This window comes from Microcebus murinus, chromosome 5 (genome assembly GCF_040939455.1).
Source record: "Microcebus murinus isolate Inina chromosome 5, M.murinus_Inina_mat1.0, whole genome shotgun sequence".
NCBI classification, from domain to species: Eukaryota; Metazoa; Chordata; class Mammalia; order Primates; family Cheirogaleidae; genus Microcebus; species Microcebus murinus.
Genome location: NC_134108.1, coordinates 107,096,653 through 107,113,104, shown reverse-complemented (window position 1 = coordinate 107,113,104; position 16,452 = coordinate 107,096,653). Strand labels below are relative to the sequence as shown.

General features: G+C 46.6%; 1 protein-coding gene across 6 annotated transcripts in view; it reads left to right on the top strand.

The window, feature by feature from the left end:
- Positions 1 to 10,012, top strand: part of C5H6orf89 (chromosome 5 C6orf89 homolog) — a 55,082-nt gene extending 45,070 nt beyond the window's left edge. For all 6 annotated transcript variants that reach the window (XM_076003391.1, XM_012746841.2, XM_012746839.2 and 3 more), the window contains 2 exons: positions 701 to 824; positions 4,350 to 10,012. In XM_076003391.1, the coding sequence (XP_075859506.1) occupies positions 701 to 824; positions 4,350 to 4,444 (219 nt within the window). In that variant the 3' untranslated portion in view covers positions 4,445 to 10,012. The remainder of the gene's footprint in view (positions 1 to 700; positions 825 to 4,349) is intronic.
- Positions 10,013 to 16,452: the final 6,440 nt, after the last annotated feature.

Sequence of the window (16,452 nt, the reverse complement as noted above, 5' to 3'; positions counted from 1 at the left end):
CAGCACGGAGCAGGTTGCCCCTAACGCCTGTTGCAGGCAGTAGTGTGCCCTCCGCGGTGCAGCCGTTACCTGTGCAGGTGCACATGCTGCTCCTCTCCTTAGTCTTCAAAATCAAAGGCCAATCATAGCGTCATGAGTTTTTCTATTGTTGTTGTTTGAGGGGTTTTCTCTTGAGACAGAGTCTCACCCTGTCACCCTGGTAGAATGCAGTGATGTCATCATAGCTCACAGCAGCCTCAAACTCCTGGGCTCAAGTGATCCTCCTGCCTCAGCCTCCCAAGTAGCTGGGACTACAGGCATGAGCTGTGACCCCGGCTAATTTTTCTATTTTTAGTAGAGACAGGGTCTCTCTTGTGCAGGCTGGTCTCAAACTCCTGGGCTCAAGCAATCCTCCTGCCTGGGCCTCCCAAAGTGCTAGGATTACAGGTGTGAGCCACCACACCTGGCCTGTTATTGAGGATGTTGCCCACTAAACCACACAGTGCCTCTTTAGGAGAGCCTGTAGAAGAGATCAAGGGATGCCAGTCTCAGGAAAAACTAATTTGGTTTTGTTTTTCAAATGTAATTGCATATTTTGTTATTGGTTCCATTTTCCTCTTTGCTGAGGCTAGGACCTTAGCCTTATGTATGAGTGTTTTTGTGTACTAACCCCCCAGGTTTTATTCTGTTTTCTTTTCCTCCCCCTTGTTCTTTCCTCCAGATGCATAAGATGCATGACCTATTTACCATTGGCAGTGGCGAGGCCATGTTGCAGCTCATCCCTCCCTTCGATTGCCGAAGACACTGCCAGTCTGTGGCCATGCCGGTAGAGCCAGGGGATATTGGTATGTAGGGCCTCAGGGTCAAACATGGGATCTTTTTAGTTTTTAACTCAAAAAGTATTTTAAGAATCAAGTACTGCCTTCACAGAGGTTCTATTAAGTAGAATCAAAAATAGCATTCTTTTAGTAACAGGGTCATTGTTTATGCTTAGAAATGGAACTAATGAGAAAATGTAACATAGAGAAATGTCTTAAACACACAACATTTAGAATGCATGTGTCTGGTCAAAGAAACTTCAGGTTAGAAGGGATCGTGGAAAATATTTAGACCAATCCACCGTTTTACAGATGAGGAAGTTGAGACCCAGACAGGAGAGGAGACCATCCCAAGACCCCACCATCAGTCAGACAAAGCATAGAGTGCTAAGTGTCTGAAAGCAGTCAAGCCAGGAGAGGGGCAACTGAAGATTAGAGGAAACCTTTTATGTACCCATCTTGCAAATTAACAGTAGAACAGTATATAAGGGGAATGGTCACACAAGGAAATGTTACCTTCCGTGTGGGTCCCACAGCCCAAGTCACAGCCTCAAATATTGGTGACTCACACTTAACTCTGGCTCCATGTTTTCTCAGCTATGACTTGTCCTGTGCTTTTATATCTTAGAAGTTGGTTCCAAAGAAACAAGTTTGAATCAACTACTGTCAGTAGCAATTAGTTTGACACCAGAGTTTTCTTGGCAGAAGCAAATAAATCAGGCAGCATCACCATTGAGCTCCTTGTTTTTCCTGCCTCACAAAATCCAAGCAAGACCTGGAGACCCTGGCAGAGCCCAAACTGGTTTTCTAATGGATTTCTTTTACTTTTACCTATTCCAAAGACCCCTGAATTCCTGGAAACCTCTCACCTTATTGGAGGGTTTGAGTCTGCAGTTTGCTTTAATCTAAGTTACATAACTTAGTTTAGAAATGAAAAATAATAATGTACAAATCAAGCATTTTAACTAATAATGGAGCACAGCTGGCCTGGCTCTTGGGCAACTCTTGCAAAGAAGAGGATTCCTGTATCAAAGTTGTTCTGAACCTATTTTCCCGTAGCGCAGTGACCCTCATACAGGGATAACTATTGCAACAGTCTGTGTGGCGTGTTTGGGTTTGGATTGTGTGATTCTGCTTGAACAAGTTTCTGTCTTATGTTCTATAAATACCTAACAGTTCAGGCAACTGCAGAAACACCTGAGTTATCCAAACTCCAGATGACCAGCTCCCACAAGCACCCAGAATGCCAATTACAGAACTAGAAAAAAAGGAAATAAAGGTGTCTGTCGGTGATGAAGGAAGCCTTGAGCATTAAACGCTAGTGCAGATACTCCAGGGTACCTGAGATGCAGAGTGGGCTACCTGCCGTGCTGTGACGAGCTGCATGCTGACCAGAAGGAAAGAAGCCCTATGGTTGGCAGCGTCTGTGACAGGCCAGCCACTTGACAGGAGCATGGCGAAGGGCGGGGAAACTGCAGAGAAGAAGAGGAGGGCAAGTCTGGGAGGAGGACGTGGCTAGGGAGGGGTGTGGAGGCCGGTGGGCACCTGAAGCAGTGGCAGAAGTAGAAGTAATGGCTGCAGTTCCCATGCTTAAAATGAAGACAGGAGGCCGGGCGCGGTGGCTCACGCCTGTAATCCTACCTCTCTGGGAGGCTGAGGCGTGCGGATTGCTTGAGGTCAGGAGTTCGAAACCAGCCTGAGCAAGAGCGAGACCCCGTCTCTACTATAAATAGAAAGGAATTAATTGGCCAACTAATATATATAGAAAAAATTAGCTAGGCATGGTGGCGCATGCCTGTAGTCCCAGCTACTCGGGAGGCTGAGGCAGGAGGATCGCTTGAGCCCAGGAGTTTGAGGTTGCTGTAAGCTAGGCTGATGCCACGGCACTCACTCTAGCCTGGGCTATAGTGAGACTCTATGTCAAAAAAAAAAAAAAAAGAAAGAAAATGAGGACAAGAAAGCAGACTCTGACAGTGAAGAAGCATCCAGTGGTTAAAGGACAGATGGCAACTCCAGTACTTTAGGGACCTTAAGAATGGCACTGCGACAAGCAGGTTCTGTGATTTTTTTTGACAAAATGCACATTGTCCTGTGGAGATGGAGAGAAGATGGGTTACAGATCACCGGAATGCCTGTGGTTGGAGACATTCTCAGGAATGACTTAGGTGTCAGCATGACATCCACAGTCCCTGTACATGACATCACTGCTCATCGTCACCTTTCCTGAGGCACCAAGTAAAGACCAAATTCTTGTCAGTGCTCTCAGTTTAAAGATGGGTAGGAGCCATCATGCTCTAGAAAATGTTCCATCAGGAGATTTTTGTTTGTTTGTTAATTTATTTTATCGTTGTAAAAACACTTAACTTGAGATCTACCCTCTTAATATTTATTTATTTATTTTATTATATTTTTTTGAGACAGAGTCTCACTTTGTTGCCCAGGCTAGACTGAGTGCCGTGATGTCAGCCTAGCTCACAGCAACCTCCAACTCCTGGGCTCAAGCGATCCTCCTGCCTCAGCCTCCCGAGTAGCTGGGACTACAGGCATGCGCCACCATGCCTGGCTAATTTTTTCTCTATATATTAGTTGGCCAATTAATTTCTTTCTATTTATAGTAGAGACGGGGTCTTGCTCTTGCTCAGGCTGGTTTCGAACTCCTGACCTCAGGCAATCCACCCACCTCGGCCTCCCAGAGTGCTAGGATTACAGGCGGGAGCCACCACGCCCATCCTACTCTCTTAATAAATTTTTAAATGTACAAGAGAACATTGTTACAACTATAGGCACAATGAAGTTTGGCATCATCAGATGATCAGAGGGTTAAAGTTTTTAAGTTTACCTTCATCACCCACTCAAGTGACACAGGTCAGTGTTTCCTAAATGATTCCTCAGGTTATTCATGACCCCACAGATGGGACCAGGAGCCCCTTGCCAACACCCTTGGCAAATAGAGCTCCAGAGTCAGTCGACTTTGGGAAATGCTGTCTTGTCGATACATAGTACACGTTAGTGTACCAAAGACTCTGAAAAGCCCTAGAGGAGCCCAGTGTTTCTCAGACTTCCTTGGCCATGGGACCTGCCTTCTTTGGGATATCTTATAGGATAGTGGCATTAACAGAACCCAATTTGGGAAATACTGGTTTGGGTTAATCTGAATGTTCTTTACTGAAACCGTATTATAGATAACCTCAGGAAAATCGGATAGTAAGTCCTGCTCCCCCTCAGAACCCGACCCATCTTCTTGTTGAGAAAGCTACCGAGGATGGATGCCCATCACCAGCCTCGTCTGGAGCCTTTGTAAACCTGCCCAGCTGCAACTCACAGCTGCTCCGTTGAGGGCGGTGACAAAGTATTTTGGTTGAAAGCGGCTCCTGTTGGACATCAGGTCACAGAGGGGACTGGTAGTAGCTAGGACTGCCCTTCAGTGCAGGATTCGACTTTGACTCTGCGGGGCACCCTGAGGGCAGCTCTGGCAGCCCCACCTTGCTCTTGCTGGCAGGTGTGCCCCGTCCCTGACACTCATGCGCTTTCTTGTCTCTGTTTCCCTTCAAGGCTATGCCGGCGCCACCCACTGGAAGGTCAACATCGTAGCCCGAGGGGTCCAGCCTTTGGTCATCTGCGACGGAACCACTCTCTCAGAACTATAGGAAGCAGAGCTTTATGCAGGAACAGTTTGAGAGCTGAAAACCAGGTGGAAAGGGGGGAAATAAAAACAAAAACGATGAAACCGCTCTCTAGGGGTTGGCGTCTTAGTTACCTGCCCTTTGCATGCGTGTGCCAGCCAGCTCTGGACCATGAGGCAGAGGCCAGGGCCAACCCCTACTGACTTCCCACAGGAGATTCAGGAAGAATTATAGCCCGGATACTTGGTTAGGACTGCGCCAGCACCCATCTATGAAAAACTGAGCTCTTCCAAGCCTTTGGGCACTGCAACGTTGAGGCTGCCCCTCAGGCAGGAAATAGGGCTGGTCCTTTCTTCACTGGCATCGGCACAATCCGCCTTGCTGGCTCCCTGGCAGTGGAGGGGACAGCCAGCTGGTCCTGACACAGAGCCATCCTTTGCCAGGTGAGCCTGTTCATCCCGTCTTCCTGGCCTCATCACCCTCTACTGTTTTGGAAAGCCATGGCTGATTGAAGAAATCATTGCAGTTTCTTGAACAGGACTGAATCTAGAACTGGTGAAAAAAGATCAAATAACCTTGAATTGCACGCAAGTGTACTTCCTTCCCAGTGCCGTGGCTCTTGGAGTCTCAGTGATGCCAGAGGAGAGTCTATTATGATTTGAAATGGGAATTCGTAAAGTAATATTTTTCTCCATTCTACCAGGTTCTTAAACTCCCTGCCCCGTCCCTTGCCTATCTGGATGGTTTTTCAGAAGCTTGGCTCTAGTCGCCTCTGCCTTGGCCGGGCCGGAGTCCGTTACTGCTGAGGCAGCACTCTCCTGTCAGCTGCGTCGTCTCTACCAAGCGTCTTCGAGAGGAATGAGTTGGAGTCGCTGGCCCCGGGAGAGGGTGCCTCCCTGGGTTTGATCTTTAGGGTCTGAGTTTCTGCAGAGAAGATGTTTTACAGATGCGTCAAAGCTGATGTTGTAATGTGGTTGTGGGGGGAACTCCAGACCCAAAGGGTCTGCCAGCTGGGCGTGCAACGGACTGTGTGTCCTCTGTCCTGAGATGATTTCTGCCTTTGTGCTGGGAAACAAGGTGAGGTATTTTTATTGTTTGCAATAATATAAAGCTGTGTTCTTCTGATGGGATGATTCACTATACTTATTCTTTTCCCCCAAGTGTTTTTGGTATGTATTAATCAAATGGTATAAATAAGGACACTTGTTCCCTTTTTTTTCCCTGTATTATTCCTTTATTGACACTGTTAGATACCTGGCCATTGGTCATGCCATTGCCAAGATGAGGAAAAAAATCTCACTGTGGCCTCTGGCTCTGAACTGCAGAAATCAAATGGATACAGTAGGTGTCCTTGTCAGTTATGGAGAGTTAGACAGCCGTGAGAGCAGGTAGTCGTGACCCTTTGTGGGGTCCTCTTCATCCTTGGAGGAGCCTGCACTCATCTCCCGGCCCTTTCTCACAGCAGCGGGGTCGTCGAGAGCCCGAGCGGCCTGCTTGTGGGCTTCTAAAGGACAAGCAGAGTTCACAGAACTCGGGCGGGAACACTCGGAGCCGCCTCCGTGGAAGGCTTGAATAGAACTGGGATGAACTGTACCTGAGGGAATTTCTCCTTAAAAGAATCGGCCCTTGTGTGGATTTATACAGGAGAAACAAAACTTTTTGTACCTATAAAAGTCATGCTGCTAAGCAATTGTGATTTAAGAGGTTTTAAGTCAGAGGGATCATCTAGAGGCCAGTTCTGTGCAAGCTTTTAGAGCCTTCTGCGTGTCCCTACCCCTGCTGCACACGGGGAAGGATGACACAGAAACAAGCTCTTTAGAGGACTCACAGAGTTGTCTTCAGTTAGGCCCTTCTAGTTAACAAAAGAGAGGCATCCTTAGGAACAAAACAACTGTGTCGACAATTGACGCTGTTTTGTTTCTGTGAGTTGCCTTGTGTTCCTTCTCCATTTCTCTCCAGCCCTTGACATCTTAAGTATCCATAAAATACCCACTTCAGCACAGAACTTGGAAAACTAAGGAAGCCTTGCACGTGTTGGTATTCTAAAGCATCCCCTGGGAAGTCCCCTAACCTGTGAGCTGTTCTGTAGCTCAGCAGAGAATGGTCATAGCAGAAGATAATAGAGACTTTTGTGCATATACTACTCATTTTAATTAAAATCTATCCAGTTCAGGCCAGGTGCGGTGGCTCATGCCTGTAATCCTAGCACTCTGAGTGGTTGAGGCGGGTGGATTGCTCGAGGTCAGGAGTTTGAAACCAGCCTGACAAGAGTGAGACCCCGTCTCTACTATAAATGGAAAGAAATTAATTGGCCAACTAATATATATATATAGAAAAAATTATCCGGGCATGGTGGCGCATGCCTGTAGTCCCAGCCTCTCGGGAGGCTGAGGCAGGAGGATTGCTTGAGCCCAGGAGATTGAGGTTGCTGTGAGCTAGGCTGACGCCACGGGACTCACTCTAGCCTGGGCAACAAAGCGAGACTCTGTCTCAAAAAAAAAAAAAAAAAAAAAAACTATCTAGTTCAGACTTGAATGTAAATTTGTATTATGGGAGAAACTCTCCAAAGAGAGCTTTCTGCTCTTAGTCACAGATAACATAGCAGTAATTCACCTTCTTCTTAAGGTAGTTCTGATAGGCAGAATCTGCCACTGTCTGTCCTGCAGGAAGGGCCGGGGGGTGCCAGCCAGTCCTAGTTTCTAGTTATCCAAGGCTTTGTGCGGAGTGCTGCAGGATTACTCCTATCCTTCTAGCTCTCAGCCTCTGGCAGGAAGTAGCAAAAGTCCCTCTGCATGACCTGGTGTGGGAAAGAGGGTCGTTAAGAAGAGGAAGTGGGGTTGCAGGGCCATGGTAGGACCACCTGACCAACTCCCCACCTCCACCACTGCAATACGAGCAAAACCACAGCTCTGAAAAGGGACTTGTTCATAAGTTTGTTGAGCATTTACTAAGAGGTGACATGACAGTGACCTCCACACATGGGTCAGCTTCACTTCTTGTAGGTTCCCACCACAGAGGTGCACATCCCCTGAAGTCCGCTCTCTGGGAAGACAGGCTGGCAGTCTGGTGCCGATTTGAAGCATATGTGTCCAAATGCCCTAAGCTCTCCAGCAGGCGGGCATTGAATGGACACCACTGTATTCTGGTGGATGAAAAGAGGCAGAGCTTGTCCTCACCTCACCTTTAATTGTTCTGGGGAAGGGAAGAAGTAAATTAACAGTAGTTTATGAAAACAGAAATACACTATTTGGTGAAATACAAAACAATCAACGAAAGGGGCAGATCTGGCTCATTTTGTGAGAGAACGGAGTAATAACATCTGTCTGGTCCATTCCAACTTAACAAAGTGCCTGCTCTATACGATCTCCTTTAGTCCTCAACCAATCCTCTCAAGGAGTATTCGATCCTCCTTTGACAAGTAAAGAAACGAGGGCTTGGATGAGTTACCTGCTGCTGGCTGGGTGGGTGGTTCCACAGCGCACTGTTTTCTGCGCGGCACGTGCGGAGCCGAGGAGAGAGCTGTGGGCCCCATGGCGCAGGTGCGCTCCAGCAGGGCGGGATCGTGAAGGGACGGGCCTGCTAGCCAGCAACTGCAGGGTTTGTTTTTAAAACTCTTTTGGACAGAAATGGAGGAGGAAAGAATCTGACCATATGACTTTTATAAAATTCCTTTCACTTTTTCCCTCCCCATTTGAAAACTCTTTTTTAAAAAGAGTGAGTATTGCTGGAAGACAACTGTGTCCAGCCATTTTCCTGTCACCACATTCTTCCAGATGTGTGACCAGAGGAGGGACTCTATCCAGTTCCAGTTGCGGGTCCCCTTGGAGCTTACATCACTTGTTTTTCAGCTCTCAGCTTTCTGTTCCCTTCTCCCCAAATCCAGCATAGGCTTCAGCACAGGAACAATTATTTTAAAACAAAATCTCAAGTTCCTTAGCTGCAGGTGATGGGCTTAATCATTTAAATACGGTCTGGAACGGGTTTGCCCGTTACCCAGTCGCTTTCTTCATAAATGTTCAAACCCCAAAGCAAACGTTTGCTTCTCGTCATCTGTTTGTCAGGAGAAGGCCAGGTTGGGGTCGGGGCGAGGAAAGGCTGCGCCGTGTGTTGGCATGGAGAGAGGCGATTTGGTCTACCTGTCCAGAATCAGTTTTTAAACAGAGGGGCCTTTTAGGCTTTTGAAGTCTCTTAGCGATGGGGGAAATGCTCTCCTGAGTACACAAGTTCCGCACTCACTACCTTTAGGTGGCGACCCCACTGCCCGCTAGAATTTGCTGAAGGAAGAGGGTGTCAGAGATGTGCTTTAGAATAGTATTGAGGTTGAGATCTCTCTGTGTTTGGACTGCTGATGCTGTGTACAGAGCCAGTGCACGTCAGGGCCAGGACGGTGAAGGCATGTACAGAGACAGCCCTGTGAACAAAGGGGAGGCTCTGGGAACGCACCCTGTCGCCAGCAGCATGCATGCCCCTGTCCTCCCCACCCCTGGCCTCCGGATAGCCTGTGGGTTCCCCGACAAAATCATGTCAGGGAGACGGATAGGTGCTCTCCCTCCCACGCACCACGTCCACGTCCAGCAGCGTGGCTCAGTGGGGCCTGCACGAGAGACCTCAGCCAGCTTGTCTGTCGTCCAGGTCCCTCAGTGTCTGGTTTCCCTGCCCCGCATGGTTTAAGCATTAGAGCTAAATACATCTGTCATCTTCCTCTCTAGAGACAGAGAGAGATGAGATGTCCAGACTGTTTCAGACTAGTGGAGAGGAGGAATGTTACGTAACTGGAAGTGGACGCCTGGAACCATCGAGATGTGGTAGGGCTGGACGGGAGGCCCTTGCGCCTCCTCTCGGCGTGTCAGGCAGGTGGCGGCCACCGATCCCAGAGGGAGCCATGGCTGCGAGTGCCGTGCAGAGAAGGGAGTCCCGCTAGGTTTTGAGTCCCAGACAGAAACTGGGGAATGGGGGAGCTGGGACTGCTTTGCGCCAGGCTTCGTTTACTTGTCCCTCCGTTCCTCCCGGCAGCTCTGTGGGGGAGGTGTGGTCATCCTGTGCAGCCGCCTTCACTCACCGCTTAGCAGTGTCCCATGCTTCAGGCTGCAGCCCCTCGGAACACTTTAGACCCTTTCAGGAACAAACATGGTGACAGGAACCAACAGACTCATGGCATCCAGTCTCATAGTAGGCAACTTTTCCTCCACATTTCTTTCCATAGTTTTACCCTCAGAAAAATGCTGGCTGCGATTTTTTCTCCTCCTTCCTCCCTCCCTGCTGAGGACAGGCCAATAACAGATGCCCAGGGTTGGGGAGGAGATGCTGAGGCACAGGCCAGCTGGGGACTGCCATCACTGGGGACAGGAGCCGGTGGCAGCCGCAGTTCATCTTTGGGAAACCAGGCTGTGGGGCCTGGGTGGTCCCAGCGTGGGGCTTGGAATGGTCTGGGCCATGAGTGTGTGTGTTGAATGCAGGATGTTGAACAAGTACTTAATGTGCTGCAAACTTGCAAAGACTTCCACCTTGTAAAGAATGTATGTAAATTAAAGTTTTATGTAATGAAAGTTTTTACTTTTTGCAATTAAAAGTCTGTATGTTGGTTGATAAGAACTTCGGTATTCTTGGAGTCTCATTCTTTAATTTCCAGTTTTCTCTTGCTTCCTCTTCTCCCATGACTGGGGGAGCAGGAGCCACGTCCTGCCCATGAGGCAAGTCTACGGGGCTCTTCTGTGGGGCTCGCCAGGTCCCTGGCCCTGCCTGGCTTCGGGCTTCCCTAGAATTCTCCCCAGTGTGTGCTCGCTTGTGCTCACGGCTCTTCTTTGTCTCCACGCGGCCTTCTGCCCATAGTGGCTCTGATCTGCTGCTCTCCTGAATTCTCAAATCTTGGCCCTTTTCGTACCCTCCCCTGTGCAAGCACTTTGTCCAGAATGCAAATGAGACCCTAGATGCCTTTTTCCTTCTCCCAGCTGGCCACACACGGGCCAGCTGCACCATGGGCCTCACCCGTGGGTGTCCTTGGCTCTCCGGGAGGACGGCCAGGCTGCCCGCTTGCCGGCTCACCCCGGCTGCCACCAGGTAAAAGGCCACTCTCAGCACATAATTAACTCAGTGCAGATTTGAGTCAAGTCACTTCTGTGTCTTCATTTTTTTCTTGCAATGTCTTTTTTATATATACACAGCTTTATATAAATGTATAAATAGGAGCATTTCTTCCATACTGTTTAGTGCCCTGTTTTCTTTTCCTCTGTTACTTGCTGCACCCAGGAAGGTTCTCTTCCTCTTCCCCACGTTACCCTCCCCCTGGTCAGGCACATGTTGCCTGTGCACAGCCACATCCTGCCATGTGTCCTTCCATGATCTCCTCCATACTTTCTAAACATAATCATACACAGGGTTTTTGTCATTGCTTTACCAAATGTGAGATCACGTTACATGCACTTTCTGCGTCCTGCTTTTCTTACTCAGTCCCTCACAGGGTTCTCTTCAGGTCAGCTGGCGTGGATCTAATTCGTTCTTTTCAACGGTTAATATTCCACAGTGTGGATATAGCATGGAATATGAATAGTAGAAGAAATATTCTCTTATTGACAGTAAATCACATCCTGTTAAATGATTATCTGGATTATAAGTCAAGTCTGAAGTCAATTTAAAAAATACTTGTTTTTACAAAATATATATTCTTGTTTGTTCCAGCCCTGATGTATCCTCTTCAAAAATTATTCCACTCCACAATTCTGTTCATTTACCTGCTTGAAAACTGGACATGATAAGAACTTGGGGCCAGATGCGGTGGCTCACAACTATAATCCTAGCACGAGGCGGGAGAATCCCTCAAGGTCAGAAGTTCAAAACCAGCCTGAGCAAGAGTGAGACCCCCCATCTCTACTAAAAATAGAAAGAAATTAATTGGCCAACTAAAAATACACAGAAAAGATTAGCCGGGCATGGTGGCACATGCCTGTAGTACCAGCTACTTGGGAGGCTGAGGCAGGAGGATTGCTTGAGCCCAGGAGATTGAGGTTGCTGTGAGCTAGGCTGACGCCACAGCACTCACTCTAGCCCAGGCAACAGAGTGAAACTCTGTCTCAAAAAAAAAAATTAAAAAAAAAGAACTTGGAAACCAAAAACGAGGGAGGAGGGGTTAAGGGCTTCATTCCATGTGAAAAGGCCGGGAAGCAGCCTGTTTCTGTCCTTTCCTTTCTCCACCCCTCTATAGCATTTGACACTGATTTGTGTAAAATCCCTCCCTCCGCCTTTGTGAAACTCACTACTCCCTTCTTGAACCTCTTTGTACTCTATCTCCTCTGTAGGATCTTCTGCCTGTCTCTGAAACATTCGTCTCTCCCAGGATTCTGCCCTGGGGTCCTCCTTTTCTGTCTCCCCACACTCCCTGAAAATCTCAACTCCATGCTTCACTTTCCACTGTGGCCATGTCACCTCCAGGCTACCTGCCCCGCCCAACCTCTCAGCTGAGCATGAGCCCCGGACATGCATCTGTCAGGAAGTCATCTCCACCGACTCTAAGCGCCTCTAATTCACCACGCCCAAGACAACTGGCAGCCTCAGTAGGGTCCTCGCTGTCCTCTCAGTCTCTCCTGATCAAGACCAAGCTCTGGAGAATTCTGCCTCTCTATTGGGTGTCCAGCCCCATTGCTGCTGTCTCAGTTAGGACCTTGCTGTTTCACTCTAATAATAGTGCCAATAAACTGCCAATAATCCCCAAATTTGTTTCTCATTTTTCTCATTGTGCATCCCCCCATCCCAATTCACCATCCACTTAGCTGCCACGATGATCTTCCTAAAGCACGAGTCTGGTCACCTCATTTCCTTGCTCCTCAGTGACTCCACTGCCCACAGGAGGAATCCCGGCCTCCGTTCCAGCCTCATTCCACTCCTCACCTTCGCTTCCCCTCATCTGTCGTGCCCCACTTCTGCCGGGCCGTTCTTGTTCCTGGCAATGTCCAGGCTGGGGTTTTTGTTGTTTGTTTTAATCTTTTTTTTTTTTTTTTTTTTTTGAGACAGAGTTTCGCTTTGTTGCCTAGGCTAGAGTGAGTGCCATGGCATCAGCCTAGCTCACAGCAACCTCAAACTCCTGGGCTCAAGCGATCCTTCTGTCTCAGCCTCCCAAGTAGCTGGGACTACAGGCATGCGCCACCATGCCCGGCTAATTTTTTCTATATATATTAGTTGGCCAATTAGTTTCTTTCTATTTATAGTAGAGACGGGGTCTCGCTCTTGCTCAGGCTGGTTTCGAACTCCCGACCTTGAGCAATCCACCCGCCTCGGCCTCCCAGAGAGCTAGGATTACAGGCGTGAGCCACCGCGCCCGGCCTTTTAATCTTATTTTTTACAGCAGTTTTAGGTACAGCAAAATTGAGCGGAAAGTACAGCGAGTCCCCATATGCCCTCTGCCACACATGCACAGCCTCCCCACGTCAACATCCTGCGCCAGGGTGGGGCGTTTGTTACAATCCACGAACGACACGTCACGATCGGCCAAAGTCTGTATTAGGTTCACTTCACTCTTGGTGGTGTACATTCTACGGGTTTGGAAAAATGTATAAAAATGTGTGTTTTAGCAGGGCGCGGTGGCTCACGCCTGTAATCCTAGCACTCTGGGAGGCCGAGGCAGGTGGATCGTTTGAACTCAGGAGTTCGAGACCAGCCTGAGCAAGAGTGAGACGCCATCTCTACCAAAAATAGAAAAAATTAGCTGGGCATGGTGGCGCATGCCTGTAGTCCCAGCTACTCGGTAGGCTGAGGCAGAAGGACTGCTTGAGCCCAGGAGTTTGAGGTTGCTGTGAGCGAGGCTGACACCACAGCACTCACTCTAGCCTGGGCAACAGAGAAAGACTCTGTCTCAAAAAAAAAAAAAGTGTCTATCATCATAGTCTCATACAGAGTAGCTTTCACTGCCCTAAAAATCCTCTATGTTCTACCTATTCATCCCTTCCCCCCACTAACCCCTGGCAACCACCAACCTTTTTACTGTCTCCATCAGTTTGCCTTTACCAGAATTTTATATAGTTGGAATCATACAGTGTGTAACCTTTTCAGACTGGCTTCTTTCACTTAAGTAATAAGCATGTGAGGTTCCTCCATGCCTTTCATGGCTTAATAGTTCATTTCTTTATAGTACTGAATAATATTCCATCATCTGGATGTACCAGAATTGATCTCTTCACCTACTGAAGGACATCTTCCTTGCTTGGTTGTTTCCAAGTTTTGGCAGCTATGAATAAAGCTGCTAAAAGTATCTATGTGCAGGTTTTTGTGTGGACATAAGTTTTCAGTTAACTTGGGTAAACACCAAGGAGTACACTTATTGGAGCATATGGTAAGAGGATGTTTAGTTTTGTATAAAACCATTGAATTGTCTTCTAAAGCGGCTGTACCATTTTGCAATCCCACCAGCAATCAGTGAGAGTTCCTGTTGCTCCACATCCTTGCCAGCATTTGGTCATGTCAATGTTTTGGATTTTGGCCATTCTAACAGGTGTGCAGTGATATCTTGTTATATATATATTTTTTTTAATTTTTTTTTTTTGAGACAGAACCTTACTTTGTTGCCCAGGCTAGAGTGAGTGCTGTGGTGTCAGCAATCTCAAACTGGGCTCAAGCAATCCTCCCGCCTTGGCCTCCCAGAGTGCTAGGATTACAGGCATGAGTCACCACCGTGCCTGGCCCTTAATGTTGTTATAATTTATAATTCTCTAATTTCACATGATATTGAACATCTTATTGCCATCTGTATATCTTCTTCAATGAGTTTTCTGTTCAGAATTTTTGCTCATTTTTAAATTGGGTTGTTTGTTTTTTTATTGTTGAGTTTTAAGAATTCTTTGTATGTTTTGCATGACATCCTTTATCGTGTGTGTCTTTTGTAAATATTTTCTCCCAGTCTATGGTTTGTCTTCCCATTCTCTTGACATTGTTTCATGCAGAGCTGAAGCTTTTAATTTTAATGAAGTCCAGCTTATGAATTGTGTTTTTTTTTTTCTTGGATCATGCCTTTGATATTGTATCTAAAAAGTCATTTCCATACCCAAGGTCATCTAGGTTTTCTCCTGTGTTATCTTCTAGGAGTTTTATGGTTTTACATTTTACATTTACATTTAGCTCCATTATGAGTTAATTTTTGTGCAGGGTATGAGGCCTATATATAGATTCACTTTTTTGCATGTCAGTATCCAATTGTTCTAGCATTATTGTTGAAAAGACTTTCTTTGCTTCTTTGTTAAACATCAGTTGACTATATTTATGTGGGTTTATTTCTGGGATCTCCATTGTGTTTGCTACATCTATTTGTTTATTCTTTTGTCAATACCATGCTGTCTTGATAGCTTTATAGTAAGTCTTGAAGTCCGGTAGTGTCAAGACTTCTTTAATATTGAGTTGGATATTCTGAGTCTTTTGCCTCTCCATATAAAGTTTAAAATTGATTTTTCAACATCCACAAAAGAACTTGCTGGGATTTTGATTGAGATTGCATTGAGTCTATAGATCAACTTGCATTGAGGCTGTTTTAATTAGAAGTTATAATTCCTATCCTATGATAACAATTTTTTTTTTTGAGACAGTGTCTTACTTTGTTGCCTGGGCTACCGTGGCGTCAGCCTAGCTCACAGCAACCTCAAACTCCTGGGCTCAAAGCAATTCTCCTGCCTCAGCCTTCCGAGTAGCTGGGACTACAGGCATGTGCCACCATTTTTCTATGTATTTTTAGTTGGCCAATTAATTTCTTTCTATTTTTAGTAGAGACGGGGTCTCGCTCTTGCTCAGGCTGGTTTCGAACTCCTGACCTTGAGCCATCTGCCCCTCTCGGCCTCTCAGAGTGCTAGGATTACAGGCGTGAGCCACCACACCCGGCCCCATGACAACATTTTTGAATGTCAATGTCCTTTTTTGCTTAGTTTGAATTCCATTTTTATTATTGCACATTCCTCCAACATGACACATGTCCTTTAGGCTTTTTAAATATATCAAACTGAGCAGCCTCTAGACACCATGCTGAAGACAGATATTTCACCAATCTTATTTTTTCAGAATAATGACTTTATTACTTTTGTAAAAATGATACATTATTATAAAGACTGAAGACATTTTGGGTGATCTTATGAAAACCTCCACCCAGGGATAACTACTAACAGTGTTGTAGGCATCTCAAGGATATTTCTAATAGGAAGGCTAGATAGAAATGCTTTCATTAAGATGGGACCAGTAGTGCTATTGGAAAAATAAAAGTTCTAAATCTAATTTTACATGAATGTAACAGAAGAAAAAAAACTGAATAGATGTTTCTTTTACACAAAAAAATATTAGTTCCTCAAAGATCTCTCTGAAGTTAAGATGATGAAAAACATTAAGAAATTAGAATTGGGCCAGGCCCAGTGGCTCATGCCTGTAATCCTAGCTTTCTGAGAGGCCGAGGCGGGTGGATTGCTCGAGGTCAGGAGTTCGAAACCAGCCTGAGCAAGAGCAAGACCCTGTCTCTACTATAAATAGAAAGAAATTAATTGGCCAACTAATATATATAGAAAAAATTATCCGGGCATGGTGGCGCATGCCTGTAGTCCCAGCTACTCGGGAGGCTGAGCCAGGAGGATCGCTTGAGCCCAGGAGTTTGAGGTTGCTGTGAGCTAGGCTGACGTCACTGCACTCACTCTAGCCTGGGCAACAAAGCAAGACTCTGTCTCAAAAAAAAAAAAAAAAAAACAGAAATGAGAATTGTTCCTAATAAGGTTTCCTTTTTAGATGACATGGTTCAAGGCTCTGAGGATGAGGAAATAGCTTACTCTTTCTCCCACTTCAATTTCTGTTAATTATCTCTGTACTGATACTGTCAACGTCCATGCATTTCTCTCTGCTCTGAAACCCTAATTCTCACAGTTGGCCTGCCTTTTATACTTCAGCTCCTTCTGTGGGTCGCCACCACTGCTTTCACCATTCCTTAGTTATTGTTTTTAAACTCTTGGCAGAATTGCATCATTAAGAATGATTCAAGTGGGGGCGGGGGGCATGGGCAATATACGTAACCTTAACATTTGTAC